Here is a 19,336-nt window from a genome sequence, read left to right on the forward strand (position 1 = left end):
CTTGAGCTAAGAAGCACACTCTTCACGAGTATCATTTTATGTCCCATAGTCCAGTCTAATCTTTGTCTGAAGAGTTGGCCTCGGGATTGGTTTTTGTTTTGGGCTAACAGAGAGCCCCGGGGCCATGTCTTCCAGGGTCCCTCCAGTCTCAATCAAACCATTAAGTCTGGTCTTTTTACTAGAATTTGAGTTCTCCACCCCACTTTTCTCCGGCTCCGTCAGGGACTGTCTGTTGTGTTCCCTGTCAGGGCAGTGACTGGTGGTAGCTGGGCACCATCTAGTTCTTCCGGTCTCAGCTGATGCAGTCTTTGGTTTATGTGGCCCTTTCTGTCTCTTGGGCTAATACTTCCCCTGTGTTTTTGATGTTCTTCATTCTACTTTACTCCAGGTGGGTTGGCACCAATTGATGCATCTTAAATGGCCGCTTGCTAGCTTTTAAGACCCCAGATGCCACTCACCAAAGCAGGATGCAGAACATTTTCTTAATAAACTTTGTTATGCCAATTGTAGAAGTGTCAAATATTTCTTATCTACATTACCTTCTCTTCTTTCTCCCTTATCCATTAGTTATGAAACTATCCCCCCACTGTTTCTCAAGTTCAAATGGCTGATAAGGAAAGAGAAGTGTTGGCTTATACTACGAACACTATATGAATGCTATAACTCTCTTCTCATTCATTCATTCTTTGATTAAATGATTAATTCATTCTTCAACAACAATTTGAGTACCTATATGTGCCAGGATCTATTATAGTTACTACGGATACATCAGTGAAAAAAGCAGACAAAAATTCTTGCTCTCTTTGAGGTTACGGTCTAATAAAAACCAAATCCATTCCTGTCAAGTCAATTCTGACTTACAGTGACCCGACAGGACAGAGGAGAACCGTCCTATAGGGTTTCCAAGGAGCAGCTGATGGATTTGAACTGCCAACCTTTGGTTAGCATCAAGCTCTTAACCACTGTGCCACCAGGGGTCCTACAGTCTAATAAGGACAAACATTATAAATATGTCAAATATTACTATGCCATACCATATAACATATAATTTTCATTAATGTTACAAAGATATAAGAATAGACAGGGAAGAACAGATCAGATGTTCAACTGGTGGCCCGCCTGCAGGTTGGCTTGGGCTTAGTGTGCCTTTTCAGGACACAATGTCACCATTCCCTGGAAACTCTTGTCTCTAACAACACAATACCAAGAAGTGCTTTCCTCTTTGAATGTAGCCCTACTAGCTTGGTGTGATGTCAATTTTCAGAGAAACAACTTGAAGTTTTTATCAAATTAATTTTCCACTTAAGATAAAACCCAAGGTGTGTGTCATCCCAGGCTTGGAGAAGAGACTTTTTCTGGAATAGAATTACTGCAGGAAAGTTCACCTATGAATTGCAACACATATTTGGGAAAATAATATAGATGAGTCCATTTCATACTTGTACTTTTAAGTCCTTATCTGAGTGGACATAATTAGAAGGAAATATGCTCACTAACAAGGATATTTTCTTAGCTACCTGGTAGGATGTTTCCTTACAGAGCTCATGATGATTCTATTAAGACACCAGCCACTGGGTCCTTTGAACGGTTCCGAGAGCGTGTATCATGTTCCCTTTGTCAATGGATTACAGAGAAGCTAGCTTACTTAAAATATTATTCATGAAATGCCAGATCAGGAGCCAACTAACTGAATGGGGAAAAGTCTCTAGCCCACGCCCAAGCAAGTTGTAAAGAAAGTAATTTCTCTTCATCAAATAAGAGGCCCGATCGCTGGGCAGGTGGCATGTCCAGCAGGAGGGTAGTAGATATGATCAGCTTGAGATGGGAGTGTGGAGTCACTTAGTAAACATGCAGGGCAGGGTCTCACTTTCTTTAATTACTTGGATGATGGGACAGAAAATCTGCTCTTTCAATTGGTTGATAACACCAAATTGGATGGATGATTGGCCACTTGGGAAACAGAATTAAACATCAAAACCAGTAAGTCTTGCATGATGAAAGAAGATATCGAAAGGATAAAGCTCAATTAGGAAGCATACAAAGTAATTCTCACAGGATGTAAAACCACACTGCACTGTAGCAAGAGGGGTAGGAATTGGCTTTGTCAAAAGTATCGTCAACAAAGACTGTGGAGTCTTAGTGAACCACAAGCTGCCAAGTTGTCAATGCAATGCTGCTGTTTAATTTGGGAGCCTACAGTGGGAACCTAAAGAGCAGTGTGGCTTGTGGGAAGGATGCGGTCAGGCCCCGTTATCAGCAGTGGGAGAACTTTATGACCACAGTGTGCTCTCTTCTAGAACACACAAGTGAAATGTTGACAAGGTTCAGAGAACGAATAAGGATGAAGGGAGTGATTCTTATAATGAAAGATTAAAAAGGTTTATTTAACCTTGAGAAGGAAACAAGGAAATTTCTCTGTCATTGTCCTTGCTACCCTACGTTCCAAGTACTGCTTAAGTGTCTATCTCTCGCACTGGACTGCTTCAGCCTGTCTTCAACATCTCACAGGTCGGGTTTCCATGCAGTTTTCAGACATACTTACATGAAACTCAGTGCAGGGTACCCTGTATTTTTATTGGCTTTATCTGGCAATTGTACTCACAGGATAACTGGTAACCATCCAATAAATACTTGGTGAATTAATTGCTACTACGTGCTAGGCATTATGCACATATAAAAAGCCAGGCAAATATAAAAACTTAAACAAAAAGCCAGGCAGAGGATATAACAGAGGTCTCAGTTACTCCAAAGAACTGAGGACAGAGGCAGAACTCGGTAGGAGACAGACTCCAGTTGGAACAGACTGCTTACAAAGGCAAGAGGGGTTTCTGGAGAGACTCTCTGAGATGAAGAAGCACAGCTATTGGTGCTTCTTATCCCAGGGCCTCTAGGCCTTGGCCACGGGCAGAGTGGCAGCTGCTGAGGACTCCTAAGACAGACTGGGTGGTTGGACACAAAGCTCAGTGCTGACAAAGGTTTAAAGATAAAGCGCTTGCGTAGAGCTGTTCTGGTCTTCCTATAACCAGGCCGTTAAGTGGTATGTAGTAGATACTTAGGATCAGTCCTGCTCACTGAATAACTGAGGAGCAGGTGATGAGACTGAAATGCAGTGGACCTGATTTCCACCCCTCCCTTAGAGAATCTCATTACAGTATACAGGTAGTCCCCGACTTACGATGGGGTTCCGTTCTGACGACTCCATCATAAGTTGATTCTGATGTAAACTGAATACTTCATTTCTTTTTTAAGTTTTCATTATTGCTGCCTTTTATTATCAGTATCTTTATAAATCCAATCTTTATTTGTCTTTGGGGGTTGGCATAAGAATGACAATATCAGCAAATTACGTGCTGCAAAATTGGATGTAGTCCATATTACTAATGATAAGATGTACAAAAAAGAAACAAAAGAATGGTTGTAATTGGAGTTCATAGTAACTCGACTGTGTTGTAAGCTGGGGACTACCTGTAGTGGCAGCATACGATACACAGGATAAAGTACATCAATAGGTAGCACCTGTTAAATGTGAATTGGCCAGTAGAGACCTAAGTGGCATACAGGATGGAAAGAGAACTCCCTGGACTGGGGACTGAGAAGAGGCGCTTCAGTGACTAAAATCATTGTCTCCCAAACCCACATCCAACCTGAGATTCTGTGAAATTTCCAGATGGCAAGGGCCCATCAGGGAGAGTCAATATTTTTTCATTAGTGGACAGATCAGGAGAGACAGAGTAGCAACTATTTATGACAATAAGAACGTAACTTCTATTGCAAACTAAACTGGTCTAAAGGGGTATTAATTAAAAACCAAGGACTGTTATAAATTCTCTGGCCTCATCAATAATTTACAATAGAACTAAGGCTCTTCTGTAAGTCTCCAAGAGAGCTCGAGGTAGCAGAAATTAGGTTCACTTCCCGGTGACTTTGAAAGGACAGACAATTCTTTGGCAACACAGACCAGGCATCTAGCAAAGGCCTTAAAAGAAATCCAGTTTTACAACCTGCCCACTCCTGCAAGAAAGTTTTCTTGGGGTAGGGCCCAGTAGTCAAAAGAAGTCATATTTGAAGCTCACATCTGAAGTAACTGTTTTCTCTGACAGTGATGAGTGACAGAAACAGATTCAGAAAACATTCACTGAGTTCTTACTATGCATCTAGGAGGATGCTGGGTGCTTCTATTCACAGGACCCATGAGGAAGACTGCAAAGAGGTACAAGACACCCCCTCCTATGGCAGCTGCCCCTCTTCCAGGTATCTTTGGATCCACGGCCATTTCCAGGGGATCGAAGCCCTTCAGAGGGAATCCCCTGTTCTCTCTTCCACCCCTTTCCAGGCCTATATTTACCTGCCCTCTACCAACTCTGCCCCCACCCCCAAATGTCAAGGAAATGGGCAAATGATGGGGACAGAGAAGATGGAGACAGGACTACAGGGTGGGTTCTGGGGTGGATTAGTAGCAGTTTGTGGCTTTCAAGACATGTGCACGTATGGGTCGCAATGAGTCAGAGTTGACTTGCCTGTAACTGGCTTCTTGTTTTGGTCAATCATCTACTGGAAACAGCATGGGCTTTGTGGAATGGATTTAGGCACATACTCCAAGTTTACTGCAGGTTCTAAGCACTAACATTTACTGCGGACTTAGCATGCATTAGGCACTGTTCTAAGTACTTTACAGGTATTAACTCTTTACAGCACAACAGCCATAAGGTTGTGTACCCCCATTTTATAGACTAGGACACTGAGGCACAGAGGGGTTTAGGAACACAGCCAGGTCACATGCTTCTAAGTGGCTGGGTTTTAGTTTCCTCTTCTGTAATGTAGAGAAGGCATCTGCCTAAAAGTTTTGGGGGAAGAAGTAAACGGGACAAAGAACATGAAGCATCTAGCCAGGGCGGGCCACACAGTGCTCCCTACTGACTGGGTCACTCCCTGAGACTGTTAGCTACTGACGTGGTCTATAAGGTGATTACCATGGATGAGGGCCGTGGTTGCTAACACTGCAAAAGTACACATAATACAAAGGTTAATTGATATTTGGCTTTGGAATGCAAGTTTAATAGGTAGGCTCCAACCTACGAACACGTTGTCCTCAATGGTTCATTTATAAATCAGTTGTTCAGAAACAGAAATACATTTCCCCAGAGAAACAATATTGTAAATGGTTAGCTCATTAAAGGCAATTTAACCCGTAAGACAGCAGAACTTAAGTGTTAATATTATTAGCCTATGTGCTGGGAACACTGATTCGTTTAACAAACTTCTTTGATGTTCCAGGCACTGTCCCGGAGCTGAGGATACAGGGCTATTGAAGGTACTTGTCTGGGACCTCAAGGAACTTAGAAATAAATAGATATTTAATCAATGATTCCAGGGAAGGGTGACTCAGGCTGCTGGAGGAAGACAGGGGTGGGCACCTGGGGATAAGGTGAGACAATAAAGTAAAGGAGGAGACAGAAAAAAAAAAAGTTCCCCTTACTTGGGTTCAGGGCTAGCCCTTGGACTTCACTTTCCATATCATACCTTGCTTTCTGGACCCTGATGCTCTCCTAAGCTCCCTTCCAGAGCATCCCAAACCTAACAGTCCCTATTTTCTAACATGATCCATGCCCACAAAATCAAAAGCCCTATTCTTTCAGTGCAAAGGGTCTCATCTAGATGTTAAGGGGGAAACAATCTGACAAAAACTCTTATGGATACATAATTAAACGACCACTCAATTTCCCCAAGATATTTGCACTTCAAGAAGCAGTTGTAAATTTTTTGTTTTTACTAGAAGTATAAATAAATGAAAGCATTCCAAAGAAGTAGTGGTCCTACAGACGGATCAGCCCAGCTTGCAGATTTCCTGGGAACCATCTTCCTTCAACTGATTCCTACTTCTTTCCTGAACCACACATCCTTCTGATGCTACACGTCGTTGTTGTTGTCGTTGTTGTCCCTTTGATGTGTATGTGGTAGCCCACATGGGAGGGCCGGCAGCACCAAGAGGAGGGGTGGTGGCGGAGTGGCCACTTGTCCGGGTGGGTCATCTGAAACATGGCGGAACTTGATCTGGGACACGGGTGTACTGGATGATGCGTGATCTCACGACACTTCGAACCAAAAGCTGAAGTCACATTCTGAAAACTATTCAGTAGGAGCTGGAAAATTGCCCAGCTTCCCACCATCAAACTCCTCCTAGCCCCACTCCGCGACATTGAGAACACAGCTGCCTAGCAGAAATGCCCCTTGATGCTGTGCAGACTGGCTGGCTCGCTCCACCCCCCAGCAAAGAGGACCAGAGTGACAATTACATAATTTGTTAAAAGCCTCTTTTCAATGACTTGGGGTTGAGAGGCAAGAATGCAAATTCCAATTCAAGAGGAGCAACTGAAGTGCTGGGGCAAGATAACATAGTGAGACAGTCAAGAGAGACAGCAGTTCTCAAGCTGTGCTAACTGGGGAAAAAAATCACTCTGTCTCTGCATCTAGCAGTTCCAGAATAAACAAAAGACTGGTACAGGCCTTTTTCCAGATAAGTTTCTGGCAATTTCATGATGTGAGATGTAGTGTTCACTTCTACCTGTGTGTGTTGGTTGTTGGTATACCCTGTGCACGGTGGGTCATGCTTGCACTGGACTGCAGGTACTCTGAGTATCGGCAGATCTTAGCCATACATGGCCTCGTGCTTACTGATGTCTGACATGTCTTGTGAAATGCATTTATGGTTGCCGGACCACCGGGGCGTTTAAGGAATTAAACTACTCTGTCCACCAAGTTTAAACTCTCATCTTGAATAACATGAGACCTGGTAGTAGCCTCCCAGGTCAAGGCTCCCCTTGCACCAAGGTGACTGGCGCTGTGGGGACCAGGACCACCTTCTCCAATGCTGAGACGGGCACTGACTTTGGCTCTGCCTTTATCTCCACTTGAGTGTTCCAGCATCAGAGAGTTAAAGCAACTGCTCTGGCGGCAGCCTCTTCTCATTAGCAATCTGGAAACACTGCTGTGCTGAAGGCTGCATTGTTCTTCAGTATCTGAATATCAATTTGCATAATGAAGCAGGTGAGAGCGCCTCTTGCCCGTGCAGGCAGCCCTGATTGGCAGAGAGAAAGGGATTTGAACGTAATTGGCTGCAATTAATTTGATGCGCTTTTATAAGGATAAAAAGAAAAAGCAGAAAATTGCTCAGTGCTCCAAGTCAAAGCCACATCTGCACCCTCAGTGGCGCGTGCCCGTGTGTGTTTGCATTGATGGGTGGGTGTGTTGTGTAAAGGCATGGGAGTGAATAACCTTGTGTGTTCAAGCGCATTTTTTTGTTTCTGGGAGCTATAAAAGGCTCACTCTCCAGAGGGTTCTCTGCCCCAGAGGTCCTTGGCTGCAGCGTCCTCCATAACACAATATTGTTAGCCATCTTGTTCAATTTGTATTTGAGGCCACAAGGAGACATCATTAGAAATCACAGCCTTCTCCCTTCAGTACCAGGACGACACTCAGCTCAATATATCTTTTGTACCCAGTGCAAAAAAGGCTGTGTTCTCAGGGTCTGTTGGCAATCAGCTTTTGCAAGAAACTTAACTGGCTTATACTTAACTCAGAACACGCTGTAGTGCTATTGACAAGCTAGGAGACATATGAGAAGTTTCACACAATTCAGCATTTAGGAAATTTCATATCAAAGTGGTTTGTAGCCTTAAGCTACCCATAGTCTTGCCACAAGTGCTCTGGAAACACTAAATAGTGTTCTTTGCTTCCATTCCCCCTAAGATGAGGTGGCTGCAACCACGGGCTTAAGCATAACGATGATTGTGAGGATGGTGCAGGACCGGGCAGTGTTTCGTTCTATTGTACATCGGGTCGCTGTGAGTTGGAACGGACTCAACGGCACCTAACAACAACAACGACGAGATGAGGGTGGGAGGTGCCAATGGTCAATGTGCAAGGCTGCTAACCGAGAGGCTGGAGGTTCAAGTCCACCCAGAGGCACCTTGGAAGAAAGGAATGGCAATCTACTTCCTAAAAATCAGCCATTAAAAACACTGTGGCGCACAGTGACATACACAGGGTCACCGGGAGTGAGAACCAACTCAATGACAACTGGTACAATGAGGATGGACGACTGAGTGGGGTACACTTCCCTCTCTCTCGTCCTTTCTCCTCTTTTTCTTTTCCTCTAACGGGAAAGTTCCTGAGAGTGGGATTTTTTGCCTTCTAGCTGAATTAAGTAGGTATTCAGTTGCTGCCTAGGGAGAGAAAACATAGCACCCTTCCACCTTCAATTTCAGTACATCCAGCCATTGACCTTCACTAAATGAGAGGCCAGGCGTCGTGTAAGGCATTGTGGCTACAGCAATGAAGGCAACAGAGGCCTTGCTGGAGACATTCCTGGATTAGGGTGACCCAAAGCATCTTCAAGGGCTCCCGGCACTTCTAGCAGGATAGAGTGGACTCTGACCTGAGCCTCATAATCACCCCCTTAAACATCTGAGAAGCCAGGCCAGAGACAGTCCTTGTGGTTGGGGCCTTCACTGGATTCTGCTACCTCGGGCCAAGGCCTCTAGAAGCATGCCTCTCCTTCCCATGTCTACACAAGACAACTCAGGGTTTTATTTCCAGCCTGTTGGACAGAGTCCTATTTAGCTGGAAAGGGCTCCCCAAGTGATTTTGGTTGTATCAACACTGCCCTACTCCATCCCCTCCCCAGCAGCTGTGCCTGCCCCTCCAGCAACCACCAGAAACAGCTACTCTTGTAGACGAACCACAGCATTTTTAAAGGGAAGACCTGAGACCCTGATCTTCCTCCTCCTGACTCTTCTTACTACAAGAACGGCCTGAAAATGCAAGCTGCCTCCATCTTCAGGGAGGGAGCCTGCCTGCTTGTTTTCTCCCTCTCCCCTTGAGAGGCTATCTGGATCATACTGGCCTGGAGCCAATGCCCTTGACCCTTCTAATCAACGTCCTTACATAGGATTGGATTAAAATACCAAAGGAAGCATACAGTGTTTACAGAGCATAAGCCGTCTTTAAACGGCTCTCTGTGACCCATACTGGAAGGGAAAACTGGATATTAAATTGTCAACTAAGTGGCTGGGGCTTTCCCGGCTTCAGACACTCTCAGGCCCTCGGTGGCTCTAGCACGTGCCCAGATATGCAGAAATCTATGAAGATTTTTGGAGTGTTGACATCTAAAAACCTAACAGGCTGCACGCAGTTCCCTGAGGACCTTTTCCACTCTTGCCAACATTACAGCTGGGGGCAATGGAAGGGCAAGAAGGCCTAAAAATCCACAAAATCCCAGGGTGAACTCGGGCTACAATTTTCACTGTGAATACAATTCTGACATCTCTAAAATCCGATTCATTCTAGGCCTGATGCCTTTGGTCGCATATAAATTTTCCTGGTTGCATTAATTTGTCTCAAAGGACTCGAACTCACTTGCCCAGCAGTGAAACACTAATTCTTAATAAATCCTCAACCCGTAAGCTAAGATTTAGTGAGCATATAAAAACTTAGTCCCCTTGTACTAAAATACTTATTTATAATTCTCGTTTTTAATCAGACAGAAAAGGATGCTAGAGAACTCTCTTAATTTCCTTTGATGTAAACAAACTTTAGAACGAAGAAAGTGCCTTTGACAAGGCGTCTAAATGGAATAGCCCTCTTCTCATAGAGCTGGAGACTGGGCTGTAAGTAGATTCCAAATGTAGTGGGAGTCCCTAGAGCCACTTACTCCTCTCAACCTGGGAGGGAGGGCCTGACGGGAGAAGAAGTCATAGAAAGGAATTAATGGTCCAACGACCAGCTCAAAGGAGTGCTCATGACCTTCTCCCACTCCCAGGGCACCTGAAGCTTAAGTACGGCATCCCGTGCTCCTTGCTTTGATTCCTGTTAACCTAAATTGCTTATTGCCTACTGCCAGCTTTCATCTGGGGCCTAGTCTGATTCAATTCAAGTGGGGGTAATTGTGAATTCATACTCATGCTAGCTTGCATATTGGCTTTTTTACAAATCTGTGACTCCAGGAAGCCTTCTGGTCCCCTAATACCTTTTAGAGGCATACATTTCTATGAAAAATAATAACAGAACAGAACTAGCCCAGGACTGGGTTCTGAGGTTTTTGTTCCCTTTCTTTTTCTTTTTCCTCTTTCTGTCTTTTCCTCCCTCCCTCCCTTCCTTCTCGTCCTCCTTCTTCTTTCTCCTCCTTTGGGCAAAAAGGTGGTTCAACTAATATCAGCAGAATGAGACAAAGCTTTCTTCTTTTTCTGGGTAAAAAAGACAACCTTCCTGAGACACACTTTGTGAAACTCATGTTCTACGCCTTTGGGAAACTTGTGTTCCTTATGCATCTTTGTAAATGCCAAGTTCCTAATGACCCAGTTATTTTTATGTAATTTTACATATACGTAGACATACAAGTGTATGTATTCCTGTGTAACAAGGAATCAAACGTACAAGACGTTTGTTTTTTCCTAGATGAGAAAAGATCCACCTGAGCCCGATAAGAAAACAAAGTCCCTTCCAGTTCTGTGATTTGAATAACGAAGTCTAATTTAGAATGTGAGAGTGGTACATTAATAAAACTTCTCCCCACAAGGGCTGTGAAAATGAGCCATCTCACCAAAACATGACCTCAATGCCCTTTTATAATGACATTACTCCTAAGAGGTCTGGTGGCGTAGTGGTTAAGAGCTAGGCTGCTAACCAAAAGGTTGGCAGTTCACATCCACCAGCCACTTCTTGGAAACCCAAAATGGGGCAGTTCTGCCCTGTCCTATAGGGTCACTATGAGTTGGAACTGACTCGAAAGCACCTAACAACAACAACTAAGAGGTCTAGTAGAAATTTGTGTGGGAAGCGTGCACACAAGTAATACACTACATTCCTGAGAAACTAACAGAAATCACGGTCGAGGACAGAGCAAAAGGAAGCACTTAGGTTTTTTTATTGTCTCCCTAAAATTAACCAAGAGAAGACTCCCTCTGTATGTAAACCTTGTCTCTCCACACAACTTCAGTGTGAAGTAGATCAGTTCTTCCACGCAAAGGAAGAAAGGAAGAAGAGAAACTGAATCTGATCATGGTGTAAGCCACGTTTGAAGGATGGAGCAGAGTGGCTGTATTAGTTTCCTAAGGCTGCTGTAACAAATTACAATAAACTGGGTGGCTTAAAACAACAGAAATTTATTCTCTCATAGTTCAGGAGGCCAGAAGTGTGAAGTCTCAAGCTGACAGGGTTCATTTCTTTTGGAAGCTCTGAGGGTGAAACTGTCCCATGGCTCTGTCCTAGCTTCTGTGGTTGCTGAAAATCCTCAGCATACTTTCACTTGTAGATAGATCCCGCCAGTCTTTGCCTCTGTCATCACACGGCCTTCTTCCATGTCTGTCTCTGTGTCTCTTCTCATCTTACATGCTCACGAGTCATTGGATTTAGGGCCCAACTACTCCAGCATGACTTCATCTTAACTAATTATATTTGTAAAGACCCTATTTCCAAATAAGGTCACATTCTGAGGTTCTAGATGGGCATGAATTTTGGGGGCACACTATTCAACCCAGCATAATGGCTGGCAAAGAAGACTGAGATGAATAGAAGCATTAAAGCCTAGAGGGTGTGGCAAGTTCAGAGTGTAGGTTACAGGAGGTGCATTAAGGTCCTGTATTAGTTTCCTGTGGCTGCAAATTGCCACAAACTTGGTGGCTTAGAACAACAGAAATTTAGTCTCTCACAGTTCTGTAGGCCAGAAATCAGAAATAAAGGTATCAGGATGGTTGTGCTCCTTCTGAAGGTTCTAGGGAATATCTGTTCCTTGACTCTTCTAGCTTCTGGAGACTGTTGGCATTCCTCGTGGCTGCATCCCTCCAGTCTCTGCCTCTCTCTTCGTATGGCCTTCTCCATGTGTCTCCTCTTCTGTCTGTGTCAAATCTCCCTCTGCCTTTCTCTTATAAGAACACCTGTTGATGGATTTAGGGCACACCTAGACAATCCAGGATGGGCTCATCTGGAGATCATTAACTTAATTACATCTGCAAAGACCTTTTCGTCCCCCTCAAATAAGGTTATATTCAGAGGTTCTGGGAGTGAGGACTTGGAGGTATCTTTTTTTGGGGTCCACCACTCACCTCACTACAGGCTCCAACAGGGTAGCAGAGCTTGGAGGAGAGGGATCATGTATGGGAACTCGTGGAATGTCAGGAAGAAGGTCATCATTTGGGGGAGCAGGGTAAATGAAGCCCAACGCTGTGAAGGAGCGAGAGGAGACTCTGGGGCCCCTTGGGAGCCCAGTAGTTAGAACCAGGGCATCTGCATCTTGAGACTGGGTGGGTAACTTCTGCTAAGCCCCATGGCTGTTGAGCTGAGGCTAGGAACTTCCTGCCTCAGCCAAGATACAGCCAGGAATTAGGGTTCAGCGGGGCCTGTTGTGGGACATAGCCCCAGAACAGATGTGGTGGTAGCTGACTGACAGAGCTGGTGCTGGCGAGGCCTCAGGACCCTGCTCTGGACCCATATGTCACCCTGGCAGGGGAGACTCAGCACTTGCAGTAGTAGTCCATGTACAGCGTCGGAAGGGCCCTGCTAATGTAGTCATTAAGAGACAAAGAGGCAAACGCACATCCTGTTCCAGTACACTCCCAAGGTTTTCCTCTCCTATCACTTCCCCCAGACCTTCTTCCAACCAGCTCTTACAAGAGGTCTAGTTGCTTGACAGCCCCAGAGGATTCCCAAGCAATGAACTGTACCTTTATATTCTGCTCAGCTACCCAGAGGCCCAGCCTAGGCCCTCATTTCTAGCTGTCTGGTAGTAACGCCTGTGATTTCCCTATTGAGCTACTTTTAGCCCAGTATTCCATGGCCTGACCAAGACCGTCTGGGCCAGGACCAGGGTGTGACAGACCTGACTTGAGGTCAGCTGCCTCCCTTTGGCTTCCAGCCTAAAGTTAATAGGGCAAGGAAAATACATTTGAACAATGGAAAGCATGGTCCCATTTCCTCACACATGCTCAAACACCATCCAAACCTTTCAGTGTAGTGCTGGTATAAATATGCTTATCCTCAGGATGGTTTTCTTCCAGAAGGCATATTTATGTATTCCTTTGCATGCTGATTTAATTCTCATACCTGCATAATTCCCAAAAGGACGTTAGGTGACTTCCACACACGATGGTGCTCTAAGGCCATCTCGACTGTACCTCCATGTTGCAGGCAATGATGCCCACCCTCACCAAATAGATGAGCATCTTTCTGACATTTAAAAGTTAAGGAAGTCCCTCTAGTTCCTGGGGAGGAATCCCTGGGTGGCACAAACAGTTAAGCGCTTGATTACTAGCCGAAAGGTTGGTAGTTTGAACCCACCCAGAGGCGCCTTGGAAGACAGGCCCTGGCAACCTGCTTCTCAAAGGTCACAGCCTTGAGAACCCTGTGAGGCAGTTCTACTCTGCACACATGGGGTCACCATGAGTCAGAATCTACTCCATGGCAACCAACAACAACAGTTCCTGGAGGAAAACCCCTGTTGCATCAAGTCGATTCCAGCTCATAGTGACAGTGACCCTCTAGGACAGAACAGAACTGCCCCCATGGAGTTTCCAAGACTGTAATCTTTACAGAAGCAGACTGCCACAGCTTTCTCCCATGGAGTGGCTGGTTTGAACCGCCAATCCTTTGGTTAGCAGCCAAGCACTTAACCAGTGAGCCGCCAAGGCTCCTTTCCTGGAGGAAACACCAAAATCAAACCCGTTGCTGTTCAGTCAGTTTCGACTCATAGCAACCCTACAGGACAGAGTAGAACGGCCCCATAGGGTTTCCAAGGAGCACCTGGTGAATTCAAACTGTTGACCTTTCGTTTAGCAGCCAAGCTCTTAACCACTGGGCCAAAGAACCGCAAAATACAATGTGGGTGTAAGTCACAATGGTGGTAGGCATGCTAGAAGCAGGGTGTGGACAGCCAGATACTTTAGCAGCCCCTGCCTTCCTGCAGGCTTCCTTCAACCAAACACCAGCCCTACTGACTTCATCCCTGACCCTTCTCCCACCTGGTGCTACCACTCTCCCACCATCCAACAGAAGCTTAAAGGTCAAGGTCACTCTACACCCAGGCTAAAGTCAATTTGAGGGCCATTAGCCCATCCAAGTACTGGAAATCATTATTTTCTGTTTAAAAGTAATGCCTCCGAACCACTTATTCAATAAAGGATAAATGTTCAAATATTATCTCATCATTATGACTCAATTAATCAGATAGCTACCTTACTTTCGGTAGAGGGAAAAAATCTAAATCATTAGGCTTTGACAAGGGAAATGAGAGAATAGGAAAAAAAAAAGGGGGGGGGATTAACTGGAAAATGCATTGGGGTCTAAATAGGGTGGCACACTTTTAGGGGTTCTAGGCTGCCTGGAGCATCATAAGTGCAAATTAGTTACCCTCTCCAGTATTCAGCTTCCCCATCGACAAATAAAGATATTAATAGCATCATGACATAAATCTCTGCAATATACTTGGCAATATGCCTGGCTCATAGTAGGAGCTAAAAACAATGTTAGCTGAGATATTATTGTTGAAGTTATATTAATAATGATGATGATGATTTTTATTAGTAGTAGTTGTAGTCCTAGCAGTGGTACCATACTGTGCCCTGAGAAAGGCTGGGGATCTGACCTATAATTAAATGAGAGGTTAGGAAATTAAATGAGAAAACGGGGCAAGGGGCATCACTACCAGCCTAAGCAATGTCACAAGTGTGCCTAGGATTAGCTACAAGGGAGACCACCCTAAAGAGAGATTTTAGAGGCAAACACACAGGGACTCAAACTTTGGCTCTCCCACTCGATAATGTGTGACTTTAGGGAAGTTCCTCAACTTCCCGGATTCTCAGTGTCCTCATCTATAACATGGGAATGATCATATCTGTATAAAGATTATACATATAACATATATGTAACATACATAATGTACACAGTGCCCAGCAAATATGTCCCCTCCTTCACCTGGCCAAGCTGTTCCCCCTCTGCACTGTGGTTGGTAGACTGCAAAAACAGGATCCGTCTGGATAGGTGAAAAATATGAGAATTAGCACTGTGACTCTTTGCTAGAAGAAAGATGCTACTAGCTGCCTCACACCCTCTCCCCATTGGGGGAGCTGATCGAATACGTTATACATAATATACGTAATACAATACGGCTGCTGGATATTAGAACTTGTACTCGTGTTCACTTACAGCATGTAGTGGAATAATTTTGAACTCACTAATGTAATGTGCTACCACAAAATGGAAGTCATCCAGTAAAAAAGAGCAGAAAAATAAGTTTTCATAGAAATTTAACTCTGAACATTCTGAGCACAGAATATCTGAGCATATTTTTCTGCCATCAAGTTCTTTTTTTTTTTTTTTAACTATACATCTAACGGCTACAAATATCCTCTCATTACCACAGTGGACTACTTATCATTTGATCCGTGTTGTATGGAAGACGTATCATCCCTAATAGTCAAAACATGGTTAGGAATTTATCTCTATTTTAAATACGATTTTCCTTGATGAAAATCTGTTAGAAAAGCATTTTCAAAATTACCTCACCCCTTATTGTTTTCAACTTCTTTATTCTTTTTCTAAATTCACAGAATATATTTTCTCTCATGCGTTCCCATCTCTGTGCTGGGACTTTATTTCCTTTAGGCGTTTTGAAGTAAAGCTAATCAGAATTTTACGTAGACTTTCAGAAAACTCTACTTCTGATTTATATTACTGGTTTCTGACACCGATGCGCAGTTATATGTCATTAGTTACTTAAATGTTCTCTATAATTATGTAAATTATGTTGACACTTTCTGGTAGAATGCTTACGGTTTACTGTTTTGTCATTTGCAAAGTTCTAACATGTATCAGGTAACCATTTTCAAATGAAATAGCTGTTAAAGTGTTCTTGTTGCTTGCTTTGCCTACGACGCTTAGCTCACGCAAGAGGCTCTTAAGTAAATATATCTTCCCTCCCTCTCTCCCTATAGAGATTTTTTTTTTTTCTTTCTCTTATGATGATCATGGTCCCTGCCCTTGTGGTACTCACAGACAGAGAGTGACACGGTCAGGGATAGGTCCACAGGTTATTACAATACAGTGTGGAAGACAAGCATCATAATAAAGGTACGAATAACTGGGACAGAATGACTAGCTATCTGATCAGCCAAGGAAACTTCCACAAATGAAGTGATCTCTAACCTGGGTCTTGAAGTTTCAGTAGGAATTTGGTGAGTGAAGAAGTTAGGGAGAAGAATATCCCAGGCAGACGCATGGATGGAGGCATAGGTGCGAAAGGATGAGGAGTTGAGGATGCAGAAATCTGAGTATGGGGGCTGAGGCTGGAGAGGTGGAGCACTTTGGGGTTCACTTGTAAAGGCCTTGAATGCCACACTGAAAATAAATTGCCTTTATTCCATAAGCCACAGAGCCACTGACGGTCTTTAAGCAAAGAACTGGTAGGATGCAACTTTTCAGAACATAACCAATATGGTGTGGAGGACAGACAGGTGCACATCCTCTCTGCTTTAAGCCGCTAGGACTGCATGTTCTTTCAAAGCCACAGAAGGAAAAATGATTTTCCTCCATCTCAGTTATACTTCATTCAAATGGAAAATCATTCAGTTGTTGCCTGGTGGCTCTTGAGGATATGAGAAAGATAAACACAGTGTCCCAAGCAATTTTCAGAGACACCTAAAGAAAACAATGTGATAAATATGGTGGGCCCCCACCACTTGACAGCCCAAAGCCCCAGGAAGAGCTAGGGTCCACCCTAACTCTGCGATACAGATGCACACGTTCCACCATACCCTGCTACACCCACGCATGGGGCTATGACCTGCTATGCCACTGCCATATCCTGATGTGTGGACATGGTCTGTCACACATATGACACATTCACACGTGGGAGCATCATTCATCAAACTGCTGCCACCTCCATATTTGAAGGTAGGCATTTTCCACTTTACCCATGCCATATCCAAATATCAATCCTTGAGCAATTAGTTGTTCTTTCCCCATTGCTGCCCAGGTTAAAGAATTAGGCGCAGAAAGACGGTGGTGGTTTTAGCAAACAGCGAAAGGAGGTCTGACTACAATTTTCTGAGAGGCAGGATCATAATGACAAGCTTATTGATGAAGTAGGAACAATGAGAGAGAGTTAGAAATAAATTGAGTAATAAATAGATGAATATATGAATAAATGTATAAGGAATCATGAGTTAGAAGAAAGAAGTAAGGAAAAAAAGCTTTAAGAGGAGGGTGAAGGAAAAAAAAGCTTAAAGGAGAGGGAGAAGAAAAAAAACTTAAAGAAGATAAAGAAAGCAAAAATAAGCTTGTTTATCTTTCCCACAGGCCTTTCAACGTTTCTGATGAGTAGCTGAAAAAATCAGAACCTCAGTCCCATAAGAGAATGTCTTCTCTGTTTTGCTCTTCTCAAACAATTTTCTAAAGTGTTTAAGGTTTTATCTTAAAGGAAACCCAACCCACGTGATAAATCATGATACATCATTAACAATCTGACTTCTTTGGTCTAAAGACCATTTGTCTATATATATCTCATGACTTCATCCTAAGGGGTGAGGATGGGAAATCACATTTTCTAAATCTTAAGGAAATACAGAGTAGGAAATCTGTTGTAAGTAAAAAGTCTTCAAAATGATTTTGGAGTATCCATGAGCTTTACCGGACACCCCGTGACGGTAGCTCCTATCACGAGTCTTGGACTGTTCGATTACCGTGGTTTCAGAAGACAGACCTCCCACAAAACTGTGGTGGTTCAGGCAGGCCTAGAGAGTCAGATGTATTTAGAATAGGTGTTGCACACCCTAACCCAGGAAAGATGGAAACCAGCAGACACTTTCCTTCCGCTCTCGACTGCACAGGCCAGCAAGGGGCTGCAATTGGTATGGGGGCTACCCATTCATCGGCACCACACAGGGGCAATCATCAAGTTAAATAGCAGTTACTTCTCTTCAAGATACAATGTGAACAACCCTCCTGCCCAGCCCTAGGAACACATGAGTGTGCAGAGGAACAAAGAGAGAGCCCACAGCCAAACACCGCTGGGAGAAAAATGAAGGCCGTAATACACCAGTCTCCTCAGCGTGGGTCCACAGGGGCGGCCCTCTAATAACACAGCAAACAGGAAGCCCTGTGCTGATCGGCCACCCAACCACATCCAACAAGAGGTACCATGTACTCTGAAAGCCGCTAACATACCAAGCCCCTTAATTTGCAGCCCAGGGCATACTTGTGATAATCTTTCACGAATCAGGAGGTTAAGTGTAGAGTAATATTATTTCAGTAGGGAAAGGATTTCTGCTCCTATGTCCCAGTTGAAGGAAAAATAAGAAAGAACTGTCGGTTCTAAACATTTAGAAAATTAACTGGTGTATGAGAACTTGAGTATGGCACAGAATGGGATAGAGAGAAAGACGGGAGGTTTCAAATGGGTCTCTTACCTTTTTGTCACTCAGGCCAGAAACCTGGTCTACGTACTCCTCTTGGATCATGAAGGCAGCTAAGTTGGCAGTGTAGCTGGCCAGGAAGATGACAGCAAAGAAGGCCCACACCGACACCATGATCTTGGAGGTGGTCCCCTTTGGGTTCTGCACAGGCACGGAGTTGTTAAACACCAGACCCCAGAGTAACCAAATAGCTTTGCCGATGGTGAAAGATGGGCCGCCTGGCTCTGGTATGACCAAAAGACAAGGACAGAAAGTTAAGACAAGGTGCATGGTTTGATTTAAACCTACACGTACACAGAACTGGTAAGTTCCTGCCCAGAGTAGAATATCTTCCAACTAAGACCCAATCCTTTTCTCTACAGCTTTTTAATGTAAGAGCTGGTATCTCTTGACTCCTGGGACCCTCAGGAAAGCAGAAGAAGGTCCCTTAGGAGAAAAGCCAAAGGCGGTGCTGTGTGCAGAAGCTTGCTCCAACCAACACAAGCCATGACTCAGGGCACTGGAGGAGAGATCTTCCTGCCCCTTCCTGTTCTGTCCTGTGTACAGGACCCTCAAGGTCACATCAAAACTAAATAACAAAGACTGATTCTCCCACCACCGTCACACTTGTGTCCTTATGACATGAAATTTATATTCGTATCTACCAAGCAAGCATTTCAACTTCAAAAAAGATTAGCAAGAGTTGTGTAGGTCTTTCTCTACCACTGTCATAAAAACCAAAATCAAACCCATTGCCGTTGAGTTGATTTCAATGCATAGCGACCCTATAGCGACCCTGTAGGACAGACGAGAACTGCCCCATAGAGTTTCCAAGGAGCGGCTGGTGGATTTGAACTGATGACCTTTTGGTTAGCTGCCAAGCTGTCAACCACTGTGCC

At 44.2% G+C, this 19,336-nt stretch overlaps 1 protein-coding gene across 1 annotated transcript in view; it reads right to left on the reverse strand.

Moving 5' to 3' along the window:
• The window catches only part of GRIN2B (glutamate ionotropic receptor NMDA type subunit 2B), a 486,312-nt gene that overhangs the window by 29,693 nt on the left and 437,283 nt on the right, over positions 1-19,336 (reverse strand). The window contains exon 9 of the mRNA XM_004387333.2: positions 18,453-18,682. Coding sequence (XP_004387390.1) covers positions 18,453-18,682 — 230 coding nt within the window. The remainder of the gene's footprint in view (positions 1-18,452; positions 18,683-19,336) is intronic.

The sequence above is a fragment of the Trichechus manatus genome, unplaced genomic scaffold (assembly GCF_000243295.1).
Source record: "Trichechus manatus latirostris isolate Lorelei unplaced genomic scaffold, TriManLat1.0 scaffold00184, whole genome shotgun sequence".
Taxonomy (NCBI): Eukaryota; Metazoa; Chordata; class Mammalia; order Sirenia; family Trichechidae; genus Trichechus; species Trichechus manatus.